Genomic DNA, 23,394 nt, shown 5'->3' on the forward strand with positions numbered 1-23,394 from the left:
ATCTTTACATCTCTTTTCCTGTCCACCAACATTCCGTTTTCCGTTCTTGAGTTCGGATTAGAGCAACTGCTTTGGGAGACGGTGGTCGGGCATTCAGACAACATGGCCAGTCCAGCGAAGTTGATGGCGGAGGACCATCGCTTCAATACTGGTGGTCTTTGCTTCTTCCAGCGTGCTGATATTTGTCCGCTTGTCTTTCCAAGAGATTTGCAGGATTTTCCGGAGGCAGCACTGATGGAATCGTTCCAGGAGTTGCATGTAATGTCTGTAGACAGTCCATGTCTATGAGGGACAGGGCCTTCTCGGTGGTGGCCCCTCGACTCTGGAACTCTCTCCCACTGGAGATCAGAACTGCCCCTTCCATCTTGACGTTCAGAAAACAGGTGAAAACCTGGCTATGGCGATTGGCATTCGACGAGTGAGTCAATATTCTGTGATAGGGATGGATGACGATTTATGACGAACAACGATTTTATTGTGACAACTGACCATTGTAATTATTTGACTGCATTTTGCTGTTTTGATGTTTAATTTAATATGTAATATGATGTTTTAATGACTGTTTGTGATATTACTGTTGGAAACCGGCCCGAGTCCCTCGACAGAGGTGAGAAGACCGGTATACAAAATTGCTAAATAAAATAAATAAATAAATAAATAAATAAATGTTTCGCAGGCATACAGCAGGGTTGGGAGGACAATAGCTATATAAACAAGCACCTTGGTATCCCTACAGATGTCCCGGTCCTCAAACACTCTCTGCTTCATTTGGAAAAATGCTGCACTTGCAGAGCTCAGGTGGTGTTGTATTTCGGTGTCAATGATGACTTTGGTGGAGAGGTGGCTGCCAAAGTAGCGGAAATGGTCAACGTTTTCTAATGTTACACCATTAAGATGTATCTCTGGTATTGGAGAGGGATTGGCTGGTGACTGCGGGACAAGCACTTTGGTTTTCTTGATGTTCAGTTACAGGCTGAGCTTCTTGTATGCTTCTGAGAAGGTGTTTAGAGTAGCTTGTAGGTCTTCTGAATGTGCACAGATAATGTTGTCATCAGCATACTGGAGTTCTATAACAGATGTTGTTGTAACCTTGGCTTTGGATTTCAGTCTGCTGAGGTTAAATAGCTTGCCATCTGTCAGATAGATTATTTCCACTCCGGTGGGAAGCTTCCCATCAACAGGGTGAAGTATAATCTACGAAGATAGAAAATAAGGTTGGGACAATAACACAATCCCTGTTTGACTCCGGATTCCACCTTAAATGGGTCACTTTGGGAGCCATTGCTATCCAGGACTGTTGCCATCATGTCATCATGGAGGAGCCGCAGGATGTTCACAAATTGGTTAGGGCGCCCCATTTTTTGGAGGATGGTCCAGAGAGTGCTGCGATTCACTGTGTTGAATGCCTTTGCAAGGTCAATGAATGTCATGTGCAGAGGCTGATTTTGTTCCCTGCATTTTTCTTGGAGCTGTTGTGCACACACACACAGACACAGACCATCTCACAATGCTGGATTAAATTTGATTTCTGGGCAGAAAAAGGCTAGAAGGACCAAAGTGACAATTTACCTGTAATGCTAACAGTAAGATACATCATCCCCAGAGACATTGCTCATTCATTCATATCTATCTGATTTTGTCTTTGAAAAATATCTAAGGCAGAACATGTTTCATCTTATATAACTTGTACTAAATCTTTAATGGTTGTGTGCTGCTTATTCTCCCGTGTTCAGAAGTTCATGGAACATTGTTCTTTCTTCTCTCCAGTATCGCTACTATGTTCAGCACAACATACCTCCTCCTTGAATGAATGCTATTTTTTTCTTATGATTGTGTGCCTTCCATTCATTTTCAATTTATGGAAACCATATTTCAAAGGTTTTACAATAAAATTTGCCCAAGCCCTAATAGTCTGACTTGCCCAAGGTCACCCAGCAGTTTTCTTTGGTCAAGAGGAGATCTGAACCTCAACTCTAGAGTCATATGCCCCTTCTACACTGCCAGATAAAATCCAGATTATCTGCTTTGAATTGGATTATATGGCAGTGTAGACTCAGATAATCCAACTCAAAGCAGAACAAATGGGTTTTCTGCTTTGATAATCTGGATTATATGGCCATATAGAAGGGGCCATAGTCCAGTGTTCATAACCCAGTGGGTTTCTATGGTCAAGTACAGATCTAAACCTTCATTCCAGAGTCATTCAGAACTCTTCAGCATTGAAGTAGCTTATATGTAAATTTTCTACATTTCTACATCATTTTAGGGACGGGTTTTCCAAGAAAGAAAGACTCTCATAGTCTAAGTACCTAAAACTTAAAAGGTAATAGATCTTTGTGCTTCTTAATGCACTGAATAACCTACTTCAAAGCTGTTCTGTAAGTGCTGCCTCTTTTGACTGAATGAGAGTACTTGCTGAAGATGAAAGTGCTCCATCATTCCTTAATGCTTTGTGTACATTGTGTTTTGAGAGAGTCATAGCACAGGTCTTTAAAGGAGCGAGGCTCAATAAGATAAATTTATTTTTTGGCTTTTAATTAAATCCCTTCAAATATCAAAAATAAAATTACTTATGCTCTCTTTTTCTCCCCCCCTCCTCCTCTTGTCATCATGAATTGGTAAATAACCAACTACTACTACTAACAACAACAACATGAATAAATATATCCAGTACTATTACTGCCACTGTTAGAGACCCTAAATTGGGTCTTCTTAGGTCCACGTTGCGGGAGCACGAAAGGAAGGAGACAGTCCCAATGAAAGAGAAAAAAAAATCAAGGTTTATTTTTAATTTCTTCATGAAGAAGACGGACAGCCAGGCAACATACACAGATGCTACCCTTCAAGTGACTGCCGCCCTCTCTTGGCTTTTGACCACCAAATATATAACCTCAAGTAAACAAGAACATTTTTTTGTCATGGAAAGTACTCTCTTTTCAGCCCCTCTCCCTTGACCTTTTGATGGAAAGTACCTTCTTGTACATGCAGACTCTGCACTTTACTACAACCTTTGAAGTTAACCACAACTCTATGTCACATCTTGTTTCTTAAAACCATTCTCTTCCGTATTGCTCTTTTTCTACAGAGAAAGGGTATACTTCTATTTTGTTGTTAATTTAATTCAAGGCCCCTTACTTAGTATTTGCAAATTTCGCTCAAAGACCCTTTCACCACCACTACTTATAATAATATTAAAACTATTGTCCTCTGGAATAGTTAAGATAAAATACCTTATTCAACGCATCTGTAACCGAAATGGGAACATTTCCATTTTTGAAGCTGTGATGCCAGTTTCCTGAGAGATAGTTATTGAAATCAATCAGATTTTCTTGTGACATCCGTAGACTTGTGCTGTAAAGAACACACATAGCATTGCATTTTGCAATTAGTACGGGATTGCATGGGGGGAATGTCTCTTTCGTACTGTACTACATAACTTAGGTAGTTATGCGCAGTCAGTTTAAAGCATGAATTTTGAACTCGTGTCTTGTGTTTAATCTTTGTTCTGCGTATTTTAATAGGTATTTTATAGAAATACATTTTAACATGTATCTTTTATAGAAATATATGTATATTTATAGATTTTTTACAATGTTTAGGTGTTTAAATTATGCTGTAACCTGTCACGAGGAGAGGCAGAAAATAAATACATTTATTTATTTATTTTGAATGCATATAAATGATCCCCTAAACACTACAACTGACATTTACTTGTGTACAGTATTACCTGTAATGTCCCTATCAGCAAGGTGGTGCATCTGCTCAGGGTTTTGTTCTAAATTTAAAAGGAGCTATCCTGAAAATACTTTAAGCATCCTAGGCAACACTTTCAAAGATTGGGGCAAAACCTGGAGTAGATTCCCTACCACCTTGCCATGGAAGCCACGTGTAACATTGGACTGTAAACTAGAGTTGTGCACGGATCCTGTTTCCTTTGGTACCTGCAGCACCTCTGGCACTTTTGGGAGCACATAATGAGAAGGGGGCCTCTGACACAAAACTCCACTTGACACGAAAGCAAGAGGGAGCCAATCACCAGCTTCCCCTCTGCTTTCGTGAGCACGTGGGGCTCCATGCCCCCTTGCCTTGGAAAAAGAGGGTATGTGCATGGAGTGCAGGCCCAGCACAGGCGCATGCCTGCAGCCAAGCACTTCCTTTAGAGTAAGAAAGTTAGAACTTGCCTCCTTACCTTTTAAAGAGAGAGTAGCATACAGGTCCAGTGCAGGCACCTGTCTGCAGCCTAGCATCTCCTCTAGAGGAAGAAAGTCAGAACTTGCCTCCTTGCCTTTTAAGAGAGAGTAGCGTACAGGTCCAGTGCAGGCATCTGTCTGCAGCCAAGCACCTCCTCTAGAGTAGGAAAGTCAGAACTTGCCTCCTTGCCTTTTAAAGAGAAAGAGAGAGTAGCGTACAGGTCCAGTGCAGGCACCTGTCTGCAGCCAAGCACCTCCTCTAGAGTAGGAAAGTCAGAACTTGCCTCCTTGCCTTTTAAAAAGAGAGAGAGAGTAGCATACAGGTCCAGTGCAGGCACCTGTCTGCAGCCTAGCATCTCCTCTAGAGGAAGAAAGTCAGAACTTGCCTCCTTGCCTTTTAAAGAGAGAGTAGCGTACAGTTCCAGTGCAGGCATCTGTCTGCAGCCAAGCACCTCCTCTAGAGGAAGAAATTCAGAACTTTCGAGGCCTATTAGAGGAAGTGACATGGGTAATTGGTAGAAACACCTCTCCTCTAAAGTTGAAACAGGTAAGAAGCCTACTTAAAGTGTGTGCCTGTCTGCAGCTGAGTGCCTCTCCTCTAGAGTAAAACAGCTTAAATGCCTAAAATAAGGGGAAGGGAAGCCTGGGATGCCCCCCTCCCCCAAATGGGCTGAGAGAAAACGGATCTTTTGGCACCCCAGAGCAAAACCAGATATCTGCTCTCCTGATTTTTGGGAGTCTCCCAAAAAATGGATTGGATCCCCCACCGAAAGCCAGAACACGAAAGGTCAAGGTTTACCCCAAATGCACAAGCCTACTGCTAACAGGAAGAAATATCCTGTAGGGGACATCAAAGGAAGAAGTTGCCCTTCCTCAAACCTCTAACTATCTATTTATTTATCTATCTATCTAGTCAGTGACATCTGTAGGGGGGTCCAGCACACATTACCTGCCATTATTACCCACAAATAACAGTGCTTTTTGCGATAAATATGTGCATTTGGGGTAAACCTGTTTGCTACAATTCAGACTCAGAGAGTTGGAAGAGACCTCATGGGCCATCCAGTCCCCCTGTCAAGAAGCAGGAAAATTGCATTCAAAGCACCCCCGACAGATGGCCATCTAGCCTCTGCTTAAAACCTTCCAAATAAGGAGCCTCCACCACACTCCGGGGCAGAGAGTTCCACTGCTGAATGGCTCTCACAGTCAGGAAGTTCTTCCTCATGTTCAGATGGAATCTCCTTTTGTTAGAGACCCTAAATTGGGTCTTCTTAGGTCCATCACGGGAGCACGAAAGGAAGGAGACAGCCCCCCAAAAAGATCAAAAAACAAGGTTTTATTTTAGTTTCTTCATGAAGAAGACGGACAGCCTGACAGCATATGCAGATGCTATCCTTCAAGTGACTGCCGTCCCTTCTCTTGAAATCTGCATATCTTTATACCCCAGTGCAAACAACACAGAGGGGAAGTACCACTGACATCAACAATTTTAACCTTTAACAAAAGAAAACATTTTTTTCATGGAAAGTACTCTCTTTCCAGCCCCTCTCCCTTGACCTTTTGATGGAAGGTACCCTCTTGTACATGCAGACTCTGCACTTTACCACAACCCTTGAAGTTAACCATAATACATCCTGTGTAAGAAAGTACCTTCTTGTACCTCTACATGTCACATCTTGTTTCTTAAAAACATTTTCTTCCGTATTGCTCTTTTTCTACAGAGAAAAACAAAAGAGAAATATATTTCTCTTTTGTTGTTAATTTCATTCAAAGCCCCTTACTTAGTATTTGCAAATTTCGCTCAAAGACCCTTTCACTTTCTTGTAGTTTGAAGTCATTGTACCACGTCCTAGTCTCCAGGGTAGCAGAAAACAAGCCTGCTCCCTCCTCCCTGTGACTTCCTTTCACATATTTATACATGGCTATCATTTCTCCTCTCAGCCTTCTCTTCTTCAGGCTAAACAGGCCATCTCTTTAAGCTGCTCCTCATAGGGCTTGTTCTCCAGACCCTTGATCATTTGAGTTGCCCTCCTTGGGACACATTCCAGCTTGTCAATATCTCTCTTCAATTGTGGTAGAGTTTGGCAAAAAAGGGGGCCCATGGGGGTGACACCATGAATTGCTGCACCAAGGGACGTGAACCCTAGTGACGCCACTATAAAACATACAAACCTGTTCCAGTATGTATTTTCTTTAGGTTTTCAGCCTTTACAGAACATATAAACCATTTCTCACAGATTGAGTAATACAGCTACTCCCCTTGGCATGTTCAAGTGAAAAATACTCAATGCATACTTCATACTATCTTGAGAAACCCTCATGGGGATGTTGCTGAAGGCTAGTGCAACATGATGGTGCTTCATATGATAAGTTGCAGAGAGTGTCTGATTTCACTTCCAGTGAAGTTGTACCTTTCTTTGCCCACTTGTTTTTTGTGGAAGGAGTTCCATTAGATCTGGGGGAAAGTGAAAAAAAAATTGAACTGAACAATGTTCTCTCTGTGTGTGGGAAAATATACTTGAGAAATTGAAGATTGATGCTAAGAACTTTCTTTCAATTGTACTTCGGATTGGAGCAAGCACCATGTATAACTCAAGTGGCTTGATCTGAAAGAATGACTTTACTTCTGAGAGTTGTTCAAGAGGCAACACTCTGATGTGCCAAGTCCCTTATACCAGGTATGTACTGACGAAAGGCCCAAGCATATCGTCATCACCTCTTGCATATCAGGCAAACATCAATGTCTCAATATCATGGAGAAACAAAGAAAACTATTCCACCAATTGACGACTTCTTCTTTTTATTTATACCACCTTTTTTTCTACACAAAGGAGACATAGTATGCCATCTTTCAGAAAGAAAGAGAGTGCATTTGGAAACGTTTGGTATGGCCTAAATCCAACTAGAGTACAGACACCGAATAGTAAATATGGGGAGGATTGGAGATATTGCTCTCCCAAATAACACTATGTAACACAATTTTTGTTCCTGGGTAATTTCCTAATTGGGTCTATCATAAAAACATGGGGAAATTTAATTAAACTGCAAAAACTTTGTTTTTGTGGGATATCCAGCAGCACATTTTGCTATAGTTTTTCAATTAATATCTCATAGAATATTCCACGAATGAATAAAAAGTACATCTGGGGAACAATGCACATGGTGGAGTGAGGACCATTGAATCCAAGGAGATATCCTTCTCAGTAAATATTCATAAGATCAGATCGATGGGCACATATTCATATTGAAAGGGTCTTTGAGCGAAATTTGCAAATACTAAGTAAGGGGCTTTGAATGAAATTAACAACAAAATAGAAGTATACCCTTTCTCTGTAGAAAAAGTGCAATACGGAAGAAAATGTGACATGTAGAGGTACAAGAAGGTACTTTTTTACACAGGATGTGCTGTGGTTAACTTCAAAGGTTGTAGTAAAGTGCAGAGTCTGCATGTACAAGAAGGTACTTTCCATCAAAAGGTCAAGGGAGAGGGGCTGGAAAGAGAGTACTTTCCATGACAAAAAAAATTGTTCTTGTTTACTTGAGGTTATATATTTGGTGGTCAAAAGCCAAGATGGGACGGCAGTCACTTGAAGGGTAACATCTGCGCATGCTACCAGGCTGTCCGTCTTCTTCATGAAGAAATTAAAATAAACCTTGTTTTTTGATCTCTTTTGGGACAGTCTCCTTCCTTACGTGTTCCCGTGACTGCGTGGACCTAAGAAGACCCAATTTAGGGTCTCTAACAAACATGCTGCAAATTGCTTCTGGAGTGAGAGAATCAGCTGTCTACGAAGATGTTGCCCAGGGGACGCCTGGATGTCTTGCAATCCTGTGAGGAGGCTTCTCTCATTGGCACCACGAGATGCAGAGCCAATCTTAAGAAATGTGGCTACAAAGTGGTATCCACAACAAAGCTGAATCCATGACATGCGAGTGTGGAGAAGAGCAAACCACTGACCACCTGCTGCAATGCAACCTGAGCCCTGCTACATGCGCAATGGAGGACCTTCTTGCGGCAACACCAGAGGCACTCCAAGTGGCCAGATACTGGTCAAAGGACATTTAATCAACTACAAAGCTTGCAAACTTTGTGTTTTGTCTGTTTGTTTGTTTTTGCTAAAAAATGTAATAAAACTGTTTGGTTGCCCCTGACAGAATAAAAACAAAAACAAAAAACCTCTCAACAAAAGATTGCCCCAGGCACTGCCAGGCCATCAAATCAGATCTAATTTGCCAAATAGTCACTGTTGAATGTTTTTATGTTGAATGTTTTATATTGTGTAAATGCTATTTTAGATTGTAAGTTGCTCGGAGCACCTTGGTGGAGAGCGACTAATTAAGAAATAAAGTGAAGTGAAGTAATCAAGGTAGTCAGTTGAAACATTCACACCTAGCTCCAACAGACAAGAGTTCTTTGTCCCACCCTGCTCATTCCACAGATATATACTGGTAGCCAGATTTTGTTCATTTTCATGGTTTCCTCCTTTCTATTGAAATTGTCCTCATGCTTGTGTATTTCAGTGACTTCTCTGTGTAGTCTGACATGGCGGCTGTTGGTGTGGTCCAGCATTTCTGTGTTCTCAAATAATATGCTGTGTCCAAGTTGGTTCATCAGGTGCTCTGCTATGGCTGACTTCTCTGGTTGAAGTAGTCTGCAGTGCCTTTCATGTTCCTTGATTCGTGTTTGGGCAATGCTGCGTTTGGTGGTCCCTATGTAGACTTGTCCACAGCTGCATGGTACACAGTAGACTCCTGCAGAAGTGAGAGGATCCCTCTTGTCCTTTGCTGAACGTAGCATTTGTTGGATTTTCTTGGTGGGTCTGTAGATAGTTTGTATGTTGTGTTTCCTCATCAGCTTCCCTATGCGGTCAGTAGTTCCCTTGATGGCAAGAACACTTTTCCTCTGGGTGGATCTTTGTCTTGACTCTTGTGGCTTCTTCTCAGTCTTGCAGCTCTTTCCTAGTTCCAACAGACCTCACTACCTCTGAGGATGCTTGCCATAGATGCAGGCGAAACATCAGGAGAGAATGCCTCTAGAACAACAGACAAGAGTTCTTTGTCCCACCTTGGTCATTCCACAGATATATAAACCCTTTTGCCTAGTTCCAACAGACCTTACAACCTCTGAGGATGCTTGCCATAGATGGAGGCGAAACGTCAGGAGAGAATGCCTCTAGAACATGACCATATAGCCCGAAAAAACCTACAACAACCCTACAACAACTCTTTCTTAATGTCTTCTATTTACTATACCTCACATCATTTAAGCTTAGTATTTGAATAAAGAGGGAGAGGGAGGGAGAGAAGCCAAGGGCCTCCCCCTTCCCCTCCCCTTTCCCCGCCCGTGGAAATCAAAACACAGATTTGCAGCAAGGTGCAGGTATTCTCTGACGCCTGATTGGACAAACAAGGCCAATCAGCTCTGAGGGGAAGGGAGGCCTCGCGCAGAAAGCAGCGAAGGGGGAGTTTGCGGCGCGGCCTGAGCGCGAGACGGGGATTAAGGCGGGAGAAGGAAGCCGGGTCTCGCGCCCCCCCCCCTCCCCTCGGTGACAAAAGGTGAGAGGCGGCGGTGGGAACTTTGGCCGCGGCAACCTTCTGTTTGGGAACGCTGCGTACAATCGCTCCGCAGGCGCGTGCTTCCGGAAGGGAGGGGGGAGGAGGAGGAGGACAACCAGAGAGGAAGGATGCCTGGCTGGGAGCGTGGAGGAAGGAGGTCTGGGTCTGAATTTCCCTCTGGGGTCCAAGTCTGGGAAGGAGGGACCTGCTCTGCTTCCTTTACTGGACAGAGAAGAGGTTTCCTAGGCTGGCTTCCCAAAGAGGAGGAAGTCTGTAGGAAAATCTCTCTCCCTTTCCTCCCAAGAAATCCCCAAAGTCGAACAAAGTAGATTTCTTCTCAATTTGTATCCCTCATTTCCTCTCTCTCACACACAGTAAAGCCAAGGCAATTGAACACCTCAAGGAAATGTGCAAACATTGTAATCAAGTGGAATATTAATAGGATTATTCAAAAATTAACTGTTAAAAGCCTTAGAGCAGAAGGGGAAGGCTTTGGGGAGGTTGGCTGGGGTGGTATGAGTTTTACAATGTTTTAGTGTCTAAGTTGTATTTTAATTCTGTTTTTTTGCCACGCTGTTACTATTTTATTGTTTCGTAACTATTGTATTGCACTTTTAAAACTTTGTGGACTTAAAATGCAGCGAGAAAGGCGGGTATAATTACAGCTACTACTAATAATAATAATGGGCTGTTGTAGGTTTTTTCGGGCTATATGGCCATGTTCTAGAGCAGTGTTTCTCAACCTGGGGGTCGGGACCCCTGAAGGGGTCACGAAGGCGTGTCAGAGGGGTCGCCAAAGACCATCAGAAAACACGGTATTTTCTGTTGGTCATGGAGGTTCTGTGTGGGAAGTTTGGCCCAATTCTATCATTGGTGGGGTTCAGAACGCTCCTTGATTGTACATGAACTATAAATCCCAGTATCTACAACTCCCAAATGTCAAGGTCTATTTTCCCCAAACTCCACCAATGTCCACATTTGGGCATATGGAGTATTCATGTCAAGTTTGGTCCAGATTGTTTGAGTCCACAATGCTTTCTGGATGTAGGTGAACTACAACTCCAAAACTCAAGGTCCAAACCTTTCCAATATTTTCTGTCTGTCATGGGAATTCTGTGTGCCAATTTGGTTCAATTCCATCGTTGGTGGAGGTTGACTATAAATCCCAGCAACTACAATGACAAAAATTAATCCGCCCCAACCCCATCAGTATTCAAATTTGGGCATATTGGGTATTTGGGATTTGAAAATAGTGTACATCCTGCATATCAGATATTTACATTACAATTCATAACAGTAGCAAAATTACAGTTACAAAGTAGCAATGAAAATATTATGGTTGGGGGTCAGCACAACGTAAGGAACTGTACTAAGGGGTCTTGGCATTAGGAAGGTTGAGAATCACTGTTTTAGTGTATAAGTTGTATTTTAATTCTGTTTTTTGCCACGCTGTTACTATTTTATTGTTTCATAACTATTGCATTGCACTTTTAAAACTTTGTGGACTTTTAAAATGCAGGGAGAAAGGTGGGTATAATTACAGCTTGTTGTTGTTCATTCGTTCAGTCGTCTCCGACTCTTCGTGACCTCATGGACCAGCCCACACCAGTGCTCCCTGTCAGCCGTCACCACAAGGTCAGTCCAGCTAATTACAGCTACTACTACGAATAATAATGGACTGTTGTGTGTTTTTTCGGGCTATATGGCCATGTTCTAGAGCAGGGGTCCACAAACTTTTTAAACAGAGGGCCAGGTCACAATCCCGCAAACTGTTGGAGGGCCGATTACAATTGGAAAAAAACCATGAATGAATTCCAATGCACACTGCACATATCTTATTTGTAGTGCAAAAACCACTTAAAAACAATACAATAATGAAAATGAAGAACAATAACAAATATAAATTTATTAGTATTTCAATGGGAAGTGTGGGCCTGTTTTTGGCTGATGAGATAGGATTGTTGTTGTTGTCAGGGGTGGCTCGTCCATTATGCGAAGTAAGTGGTCGCAGAACACTTTTTTTTTGCCAGGGGCTCAGAGGCGCCACTGTAAATGCCCCTGAACCGCCACTTGAGGAGTGCCCCCTCAGCTCACAACAGCCCTAGCAGTCCGGGGGGAGCCTCGGCTTTCTTGCCTCGCTGCCGGGCGAGCCTCTTCCCCAAAGGGGCCTTGAGCCTCGCCTAGCCCCTCTCATTCCTGCTCCACCCGGCCACTGGGTGCGCGAGCAGAGCCAGCGCTCAATCGTTCTCCGCGTTCAATCCCTTCCCCATGACCAGCTCCCTTTCCCGATCCCCCGGCGCTCCACCCGCCTCCTCTCCTCTCCCCAATCCGCGGGTGGGCCAAGGGGCGTAGCCGCCGCGCCTGGCCCGCTTTGGGTCCAGAGACGTGTCTGAAGACCCCAGCATGTGCACCAAAAGTTGCCTCTTCTCCTGACTTTCTCTTCAGCCATTGTGACCAAGAGAGAGAGAGAGAGAGAAAGAGAAAGGGAGCCCCTCCGGCTGGAGGTATCTCCCACCTCCGCTCCCTCCTTTCTTTTTGCGCCTACCTTCAGGAAAGGTGGGCATCTCCACCTCTCTCTCTCTCTTGGTCCCAATGGCTGAGGAGAAAGTCAGGAGAATAGGTGAGTTTTGGTGCACACGCCGGGGTCTTCAGGAATGCCCAAAGCGGGCCAGGCAAGGCACTCTCCCCGGATTTGAACCTGCGACCTGTCTTCAGTCCTGCTGGCACAGGGGTTTAACCCACTGCGCCACTGGGAGCTCCTTGGGAAGTGTCCAACCTGTGATCCAATACAACAGCCAACAGAGTGAATTTGACTGCTGTGGACTCATCTTGTTGTGTTTCTAATAATAATAATAATAATAATAATAATAATAATAATAGGCATGTGTTTTGGACATCACCTCTCAGAAATCCCAGCCAGTTTACCAGGAGAGAATGCCTCTAGACCATGGCCATATAGCCCGAAAAAACCTACAACAACCCAGCTTACCAACTGTTTGGAATTGTGGGAATCTCAGGCCCCTTCCACACAGCTGAAAAAAATCCCACATTTTCTGCTTTGAACTGGAATATATGGCAGTGTGGACTTGGGTAACCCAGTTCAAAGCAGATATTGTGGGATTTTCCGCCTTGATATTCTGAGTTATCTGGCTGCATGGGAGGGCCCTGGGCTATCTGAGTCCACACAGCCATATAACCCAGGGACCTTCCACACAGGGACCTTCCACACAGCCCTAAATCCCAGAATATCAAGGCGGAAAATCCCACAATATCTGCTTTGAACTGGGTTGTCAGAGCCCACACTCACATAATGTGGGACTTACTGCCTTGATATTCTGGGATATAGGGCTGTGTGGAAGGGCCCAAATCCCAAAACCAAAGTTTGCCTTAGAAGATACAGCCACATTTCAAGCCCTTCTAGATGAAATCTTTCCAAACCGTGGGTTGTGACACCTTAGTGCGTTAGCTGCAGTGTGTGGTGGTGCTGTGCAAACCTAATGACTCCATGTGAACTAAACTTTAAATCACATATTTTAAAAAAGTAAAATGAAATATATTGCTACTTTGGGCATTTTGTTATTATATTATAGGTATGGACAGGCGGTCTCCAGGGGCACTTTCACACAGCCATATAACCCAGAATATCAAGGTAGAAAATCCCGCAATATCTGCTTTGAATTGGGTTATCTGACTCCACACTGCCGTATCCAGTTCTAAGCAGAAAATGTGGGATTCCATACAAGTGTGTGGAAGGGCCTTGAGTCATAAACATCTGACTTACAAGCAACTCATAGCTAAGAATAGGGGTGAAACAACAGGAAGTGAGAGAAATATAATATAATATATAAACATTGAAAGGATCCTATGGAAAAATCTAGGGTACTGTTCCATTATCTGGACAGAGGCCACTAGGAGGCAGTAGAGAGAAGGATGCTCCACTTTATGGGGGGAGGGTGGTTGAAGGAGTCAAACCATTTCCTCCTGTTTTCCTGTTATTCCCCCCACCCATGTTGCCAGTGTGGTTATGAAATGGGAAAGGAGAGGGGGAATAACCAGAAAAACTGGGAAAATGGGTTCCCTCCTTCAGCTTCCCCCATTGATAAAATGGGCTATCCTTCTCTGTCTAGTCACTAGTGCCCCCTTTTGGCCTCTGCTCAGATAATGGAATGGTGCCAAATATACATCCAATTTACACCAGAGTTAAGAAGGAGGGTGAGACAATAGGAAGTGAGAGACATCTATCCAAACCTGGAATATTGTGTCCAATTCTGGGCACCACAATTGAAGAGTGATATTGACAAGCTGGAATGTGTCCAGAAGCTTGTTTTCTGCATCCTTGGAGAATAGGATGCAATGGAACAATGGCTTCAAACTACAAGAGAGGAGTTTGCATCTGAACATGAGGAAGAACTTCCTGACTGTGAGAGCCGTTCAGCAGTGGAACTCTCTGCCCCGGAGTGTGGTGGAGGCTCCTTCTTTGGAAGCTTTTAAACAGAGGCTGGGTGGCCATCTGTCAGGGGTGATTTGAATGCAATATTCCTGCTTCTTGGCAGGGGGTTGGACTGGATGGCCCATGAGGTCTCTTCCAACCCTTTGATTCTATGATTCTTTGATTCTTGGAGGGCGACTAAAATGATCAAGGGTCTGGAGAACAAGCCCTATGAGGAGCGGTTTAAAGAGCTGGGCATGTTTAGTCTGAAGAAGAGAAGGCTGAGAGGAGGCATGATAGCCAATCTATAAATATGTGAGAGGAAGTCATAGGGAGGAGGGAGCAAGCTTGTTTTCTGCTTCCTTGGAGACTAGGATGTGGAGCAATGGCTTCAAACTGCAAGAAAGGAGATTCCATGTAAACATGAGGAAGGACTTCCTGACTGTGAGAGCTGTTCAGCAGTGGAACTCTCTGCCCCGGAGTGTGGTGGAGGCTCCTTCTTTGGAAGCTTTTAAACAGAGGCTGGATGGCCATCTGTCAGGGGTGCTTTGAATGCAATATTCCTGCTTCTTGGCAGGGGGTTGGACTGGATGGCCCATGAGGTCTCTTCCAACTCTTATTCTGATTCTGTACCCCTAGGAAGGGAAATTCAATCCTTGAAGAGTTATCATGGGGAAAAGAGTCTCTATTGAAGCTTTCTCTCCAATCCTTGTTTCCACAACAAGCCCAATTTTTCAAAATCCAATAATAACAAGGACCGAAGGCAAGGTGAAATATTTTGAACAGGGACACAGGCAGCAAAAGAAACGCCATGTGTGTTAACCCTTCCCTATGCTATCCGAAGCTACACACACACTTTAAAAATGTACCTGTTCCGATTTGCAAACAAATTCAACGTAAGAAAAAACCTACAGAATGTATCTTATTGGTAACTTGAAAACTGCCTGTATTTCATACCAAAAGCACAGATTTACTATACAAACTTTCCAGTCATTTAACACACTGTATCGAAGAAACAAGAGCTGATGCAGTCTATTCAGGACAATGCTCAGAATCAGTGCTTCAAATGTCCCCAAGAACAGGCTTCAAAACCAAGACACCAAGAAAAAGAAAAGTATGATCCTTGCAGATAGAATGGATTGGACCACTTCAAATAGTAGTTAGAGAGTGAGGGTTTTCAATGCTTAAAATTGTCCTGCAAAAGAAAAGACAAAAAACCCAGCAGAGTCTCTTTCTTAGGGTCTTTCCATACAGCCATGTAACCAGAATATCAAGGCAGAATAATCCACAATATCTGTTGTAAACTTGGGGGCCCTTCCACACAGCCCTATATGCCAGAATATCAAGGCAGAAAATCCTACATTATCTGAGTGTGGACTCAGATAACCCGGTTCAAAGCAGATATTGTGGGATTTTCTGCTTTGTGGAAGGGCCCTGGGTTATCTGAGTCCACACTGCCATATATCCCAGTTCAAAACAAAAAAATGTGGGATTTTATTCAGCTGTGTGGAAGGAGCTTTAGCCTTGCTAGTGGAGGAATTACTTCCGAAAAGGAAGTGTCCTTCTGACACACTTTTTAGACATACACTATCTCATGACTGTAATTTTACTGGCAAACAGGAGGTTAAATCAACCCTTTATAAGAGATACATGCACAGGTGCAAATTGTCAATATGAAATACATATATTTGGACACCATTGCTGTTGTGAAAAGGTTTAATTTATATATTTAAAATATATTATTGTTGAGACAATAACATAGATTTTCAGTATTACGTTCGCATTACATGCCTACGCCCTGTAGTGGACACACTTAATGTGTCATGACACAGTTTGGAAGGCTCCGTGGGCTTGATTTCCAGCTCTTCCCAGTTCATCTTTCAATCTTATATCAACCATCACAAGGGAGACTCTGATAGTCGATAGCCACCTTAAAGATTTAGTCTAGTTGAACACTCCTTTTCGAGAGGACCTCTTGAGTTGTAGTTTTCTGAAGAGAGGGCAGAGCTGTCTAAACATTACATGTCAGTGACACACTTTTTAGACCTGTATTATTTTGCGGCACAGTCATTCACAAAGGAGGTTAAACTAACCCCTTATGAGATACATATTTAAGCTGAATTTGTATGTAAGTCGGAACAGGTACATTTTTAAGTGTAACTCCATCCAAATATATGTATATGTATATGTGTGTTTAAGCCTTGGATAGCACAGGGAAGGGTTAATGTAGTGTTTGTTTTACTGTCTGTGTCCCAGATCAGAAGGTCTCATTTCACTTTCTGTCCCTGTAATAATCGGATTTTGAAAAATTTGGCTTTTTGTAGAAACAATGATTGGTGATAAATCTTTAGTGGAGATACCTTTTCCCATGATAACTCTTTCAGGAGTGAGTTTCCCTTCCAAGGGATAGATTTCTCTCACTTCCTTTTGTCTCACCCTCGTTCTTAACTATGAGTCATTTATAAGTTGGATGTTTGTAACTCAGGGACTGCCTGTAGGTAGAATTTTTCCATAGTCCACTTATAATGTTTAATATATACAATATATGATTAAATATACTGATTCAAACTACATTAAAATACCATGGTTTAAATGGGAGAGCACAGTGAAGATTGATAGATGGCATATGTTCTGTATCTCAAAAACTAGAGCTGATAGGGGAAACTGGTGCCATTTTTGGAATCAGCAGGTCAGACATACCCAGAAATAGGTCTAACATTTGAGACACCAAAATGTGTGTTGACCAGTGTTGAGGGAGCAAGATAAGCCTTAAGAGCAGAGGTGTTCTCCAGCATTGGTCCTATAACTGCTTTAGATCTCAGCTCCAAAAATTCCTTTGTGGTCCCAATTGAAACTTCTGGGAATTGGAGTCCTAAATATCTGGAAGATCTTAGGTTGAGGACTCTTTGGAGTGGGGAACCTGTGACCTTTCAGTTTCCTTCAGCCGTGCATCTGGGGCTGATGGGAGCTGTAATCTGTGGATGTCTGGAGCAGGCAAGAGGTTCCCCATTTTTGTTTTACAAGTGAGAGATGTGTATAAAACTGTTCAATGGGCAATTCATTCTTCTTTTTAGTCTAGGCATCCTCTAGGGCCGTCGTTCTCAACCTGTGGGTCCCCAGATGTTTTGGCCTTCAACTCCCAGAAATCCTAATAGCTGCTAAACTGGCTGGGATTTCTGGGAGTTGTGGGCCAAAACACCTGGGGACCCACAGGTTGATAACCACTGCTCTAGGGCAGTAGTTCTCAACCTGGGGTCCCCAGATGTTTTTGGCATACAACTCCCAGAAATCCCAGCCAGTTTACCAGCTGTTAGGATTTCTGGGAGTTGAAGGCCAAAAACATCTGGGGACCCCAGGTTGAGAACCATTGCTCTAGTGCTTCTGGAAGTTAGAGGCCCAAACAGCTGGAAGGTTGGTGTTTGAGGATGCTTTCCCTAGCCACACCAGAAGCCAAGAGTAAATATTTAATAAATGGGCCTTGCCATTGGGGAACATACAAGTCTTCTGATAACATATTTTCCCCTTTCTCCTCAGCTGCTGATCATGAGGAAGAAAGCTGAGGCGTGGTGGAGATTCTTGGATTTCTGACTGAATTGCACATTGTACGCAGCATCCCGCGCTCATGGAGAGATGCATGTTCCGTAAATAAATCCTTCGCTCTTCCCGGTGCTACATCTGTTGCTGAGGGGCTTTGAAACAAGAGATGGCTTTGTTCTGAGATCTCTTGCTTATATGTAGAAGAGCAATCTACAACAGAGGAAAGCTGAATTCGAGAGAAGATTTGGAAATAATGGAGGACTTCACTACCAGGACCTATGGGACCAGAGGCCTGGACAATAGGCCTCTCTTTGGAGAAACGTCACCAAGGGTAACATGAAATCTGTCCTGTTTTGCTTCTTTTATGTGTCTTCAGCCCTTCAGAAGCAAGTATGGTTGAGAGACAATTTCTTTACACTTCACAGTTGCATTGGATGCCCTGGAGTTCTTTGCAGTCTTGTGACTGATGCAACTTTGCTTAAGTACAGCCGTCCTGACGTTCCTCCACCATTCCTTTTAAGGACTGCAAAGGACTCTGGGGTGCATTATTTTTCTGGTTCATTGACACCTTCAGAGCAGTTCCTTTCCAAGCAGCTGTGTAGATGTTTAATTTATAGAAAGGAAAATTGCAGAGATTGGATGCATTATTTTTCCCAGTGGCTTTTCAGATGCTTATGTCAGTAGCTGGAAATGTCTGGTGCACTTTTCAATCAAACAAGCCAGATTGTGTAATTTGTACAAGCATTGCGCCAACAGCATGCCTTTTGTGCATAGTCTTCCCTTTTTGCTCAGTTATGGTCTTTCCTGATAAAAGCTTTGTGTCACAGTAATTTAACAGAGCATTTGCCATGACAGACATACTTTGGAATTCACTTATATGTTTAATGGGATTATTTCAGGGGCCTTTTTTTTGGAAGCACCTGGAATTCTGTGAGTCCAATGTGAAATTGACTCATGTAACTGAGAACTCTGAATAAAGTGGTACTTTCCTATGGTTTCCAATACTACTCAGGCAGCTAATGAAGCTAATGTGATTTTTGGCTGCTTCAATCAGAGCATAATGTCAACACTGAAGGAGTAGTACCACTCTATAGTCTACTCTCTGTCCAGTTCTGGGCACCACAATTCAAGAGAGTTGTTGACAAGTTTGAATGTGTCCAGAAGAGGGTGACCAATATAAGTGAAGGTCTGGAAGCTGCTGTGAGGAACAGGGAGCTGAGTGTGTTTAGTCTGGAGAAGGGAAAGTTAAGAAAGGACATAATAACTATGTTTAAATATCTGAAAGGATGGCCTATTGAAGGTGGAACAGGCTTCTTTTCTGAAGCTGAAGTGTCTAAGGCACCGAGCAACTGATTCAAATTATAGGAAAAGAGACTCCACCTAAACATTAGGAGGAACTTTCTGATGGTAATAGTTGTTTAACAGTGAAATGTGCAGCTTCAGAGTGTGGTGGAATCTCCCCTGGGGTTTTTAAAACAATGGCTGGATTCACATTAGCCAGGAGTGCTTTCATTGTGTGTTTCTACATTGCAGTGGGTTGGACCAGATGGCACTTGTGGGTTTCTTTTAGATCTTTTAGCTCTTTTGATTCTATGATTCCACATGTCTTCTATTTCTTAGTCTTTTTATGCAATCTCTTTTTTAAAGGGAGTAAAGAGTTGTATTAGGTCTATGATAGACAACCTGTTTGTAGTTGTGCTGTTTCCACATTTCTTTTTTGTTTCTCCTTTTGTTCCCACCAACCGTACTTGTGACGGTGGTGGGAGCCCTTCTTTCATTCCCACCACTGTCACAAGTATGGTTGGTGGGGACGAGAGAGAGAGAGGTCCTTCTTAGTGGTGGCCCCCCCACCTCTGGAACGCCCTCCCTAGAGAAATTAGATGGGCCCCATCCCTCCCCTCCTTTCGTAAAAGCTTGAAGACCTGGTGGTTTCAACAAGCCTTTGAGAATTCTAGCTGTAGCTCAGCCGTAGACATTGTTGAATATGGCCTTATTCTTCCTACCAGTTACCCAGGTCACTTCCTCTAATAGACCCTGGAAATGAACAGCCATGGACCTGTACCTAGTATTGTTTTTGGTCTAGAGCTTGGATGTTTTTGGTCTAGATGTTTTTGGTCTAGAGCTTGGAAAAGATTGTAAACTTTACTTGACTGGTAAACTGTTGCTGTTGTTGTATGAAAATATGAATGAATATAAAATATTTTGCCTGCCAGTTCCCCATAACTGTTCACAAATTAGAAGAAGGATATTCAAAAGGCAAGTGGATTGGGGGAGGAAGGTTTTGTTCCTGTGTCTGTTTGCTTGTTGCATGCTGTGTCCTGTTTTTGTTGTAAATTGGTGTTTTGGCACTGATTGCTGTCTGCAGACAGAAAACTGTGTAGGTGTCATTGTAGAATGCCATTTGCCCTGCAGAGTATGATATTACTCTCTGACAGATATGAGAAGTGACCTTCCTTTTTTCTCATCGTGAAAGGTGCCATAGCAATGGAAGGAGAGCATTTTAGCCACTGTGCTGAGGTTCTCCTTACCTCTTCAGTTCTGCAGTTGGAACAAAATGCTTCTGGTAGTTTGGCAGTTTTGTTACCTAGGCTCCCTCCCATATTTGGCCATGCGAAAACAACTACTCTGAGTATCAGAGGCAGATAGGGAATTCCTTCTTGCCACATTGACCTGCTGAAGAGCTACAGTTGGCCCTCCACATTTGATTCTTTTGTGTATTTGATTAAAATGTTGTTTGTATGTCCTCCAGTGTGTCTCTGTGGTCATTGTCCACTTGAAGTTCACCATAAAAATACTCTGGAAGATTCCTGGAATGAACACCTTTGTAGGAATTCTACTTCCTTTAGTGTAAATCTGTGGTCTCCTTCTGGTGGAAGTTGACTGTAGTGTTGTGCTGGAGGCTTTGAGATGTTCTCTCAGATTAAAATGTGCATTTTTATTTGCATTTTTCCTCTTTTGCATGGGTTCTATGCCCCTAGCCCCACTGAAATACATGAATACGTACTTAATTGTTTGTGTTCTCATTCTTCTCATTAAAAAAATGATAACTTTGTTCATTAAATCTAGCTTTTACAGCTTCCCTCACACTTACCTATAAATTGTCACCCAACTGCCTATTATTATTATTATTATTATTATTAATAATAATAATAATAATAATCTAAAAACCCTAACCCTAAAAACATTCTACAAAATACTCATTTTAAAACATATTTCTACAAAATACATATTAAAATACACAGAACAAAGATTAAGCATAAGACACAAGTTTAAATTGGTGATTAAAACTGGTTGGGTAGGCCTGCCAGGAAAGATAGGTCTTTGGATAGTTTTAAAATTCCAGTAGCTCACTTAACTGTCAGAGCTCTTCTGGCAGGTTGTTCCACAGTTTTGGGGCTGCTGATGAAAAGATCCTCTGGGTGATTGCCACCATTTGGGTTCTGATTGGTTGGAGCAGATGAAGACCTAAGTGTTTGGGGAGGATTATATGGGACAAGACGATCCTGTAGGTAACCTGGACCCAAACCATGAAGGGCTTTAAAGCTTAGTGACCAACATCTTTTACTTCACCCAGAAAGTAATATGCTCACTCTTGGATGTTCCTGTAACCAGTCTGGCTGTCATATTTTGAACCATCTGGAGTTTCTGAACTTGGTACAAAGGTATCCAGATGTAAAACACATTACAGAAGTCTAACCTTGAGGTTACCAGTGCATGCACTATCATCTTTAGGTCTTCCAAGTTTAGGAAGAGGCACAGCTGGCGTATCAGCCAAAGCTGATAGTAAGCACTCCTGTCCGTTGCAACTACTTGGGCTGGCATTTGGAGGGACGGATCCAGGAGTACTCCCAAGCTGCGAACACAGTCTTTCAGAGGGAGTGTAACCTCACCCAGGATTGGTTGACACAGTTCCATTCCCAGACTGGAGCCCTTGATGGCAAGCACCTCTGTTTTGTCTGGATTCAGTTTCAATTTGTTTTTTCCCATCCAGCCCATTACCTCCTCCAGGCATTCATTCCGAGGACACACACTATCCTTATCTGAGGCTGTTTCTGAAGGCACAGAGAAATATATTTGGGTGTCATCAGCATACTGAGAACACCTCACCCCATGCCTACAGATGATTTCTCCCAGTGGCTTCATGTAAATATTAAAGAACACGGGATAGAATGGCACCTTGTGGGGCACCACATAACAGCCTCTTTTTTGAGGAGCAGCAACCCCCAAGCACTGTCATCTGGAACCTGCCTCCGCTTCCCAGCCCCTCCAGGCATTCCAGAAGGATACTGTGGTCAGTGGTATCGAAGGCCGCTGAGAGGTCAAGATGCACAACAGGAACCCACTCCCCTTGTCAGTGTTAAGATGGAGATCATGTACTCAAGTGACCATAGTAGTCTCAACTCTGTATCTTGCTCTGAAAATGATTTGAAGTGGATCAGGGAAATGTCCCCCATCTAAGATGCCCGAAGTTGGAGGGCAACTACTTCTCAATCACTGTGCCCAAAAAAGGAAGGTTAGAGACTGGTCTGTAATTATTAAGGTCCAGAGAATCCAGGGAGGGCTTTTTCAGTAGTGATCTAACTAACTACTGCTTTTCAAGGGCTCTAATTTGTGACAAGTTCTGTTATTCTGTGCTAAAGATGAAAATGCAAACAATTTTTCTTGCTGTAAAAGAATGAGATTTTTTTGTTTCTGTGATAATTTGAGTGTCTGGTCCGTCTATATTTTAAGAATGTTTGTTTAATTTTAATTTTTAATTTTGCACAAAGTTCCAGTAATTCCTGCCTTGTTGCATGGACAGAGGAGAAGCTTTGGATGAGTTCTTCATAACTGTGAGCGATCAGCTGGTCCTTTTTTGCTTTCTGTTTATGTCTTTGTTTCCCAAAAGATGCTAGAGACATTTCTATGCAATGTGGATTAAAATGCTCCTGGTGTCTTGTGCTAGTACTGAAAACAAATTCCTTTGAAAGGTTTTTCAGAATCTGTGACACAGTGTCATGATAACTGTTCATATGAAGTCTTGGTTGTGCTATAATTTGCATTTTTCTTTGAAAACATAATTCTATTTTTTATTTATTTTATGTAAATGATTGGGACTTTGTCTAAGTAAAGCTTAGTGCCTTCACATGTATTTAATTTCAATGGACGTTTGGCTGTCATGTAGAAATAAATGGGCTATAAGACTGAATTTTAATGCCTGTTTAGGATAATAGAACCTGCCTTATACAAAAGTCAAATCATCTACTCTGCCATTCTGCCACAGCCCTTCCCCATTTGTTGAACCTCCATAGCAGCATGCCTTTCAATAAATACAGAAGGAATTACAGTATATACTCAAGTCCAATATGCCATCAAATCTAATGTACACCTCAATTTTCAAAACCCTGAAACCCAAAAAAGTATTTACCATATTATGCAAATCTAATGCACACCCTAATTGATAGCGTAGCTAATAGCTAGTAATACTGATTTGGCCTTTATTCAGGGTGTAGAGTGACTTAACTTGGAAAGGATTTGTAACAGAGACCAGGCTTTAAAAGAAACGGTAACAAGTTTATTGAAATGTAGCAGAAGCTTGGTGGTTTCAATGTTTCTTATCTCTTAGAGGCACATATCTTCTGAGGTTACATTTATAACATTCCTTAAAACAACTCTGGAAAGGACTCTTCCTTCTATTAAACA

The 23,394-nt window shown here is 42.6% G+C and overlaps 1 protein-coding gene across 2 annotated transcripts in view; it reads left to right on the plus strand.

Moving 5' to 3' along the window:
- The first annotated feature begins 9,544 nt into the window (after positions 1-9,544).
- The window catches only part of TMEM243 (transmembrane protein 243), a 39,175-nt gene continuing 25,325 nt past the window's right edge, over positions 9,545-23,394 (plus strand). The window contains exons 1-2 of one of the 2 annotated variants that reach the window (XM_060778202.2): positions 9,545-9,746; positions 17,710-18,043. In XM_060778202.2, the coding sequence (XP_060634185.1) occupies positions 17,966-18,043 (78 nt within the window). In that variant the 5' untranslated portion in view covers positions 9,545-9,746; positions 17,710-17,965. Of the gene's footprint in view, positions 9,747-9,784; positions 9,904-17,709; positions 18,044-23,394 lie in introns of those variants that run through there. The other variant, XM_060778203.2, reaches the window with a different exon arrangement.

Source organism: Anolis sagrei, chromosome 5 (genome assembly GCF_037176765.1).
Source record: "Anolis sagrei isolate rAnoSag1 chromosome 5, rAnoSag1.mat, whole genome shotgun sequence".
Lineage (NCBI taxonomy): Eukaryota > Metazoa > Chordata > Lepidosauria > Squamata > Dactyloidae > Anolis > Anolis sagrei.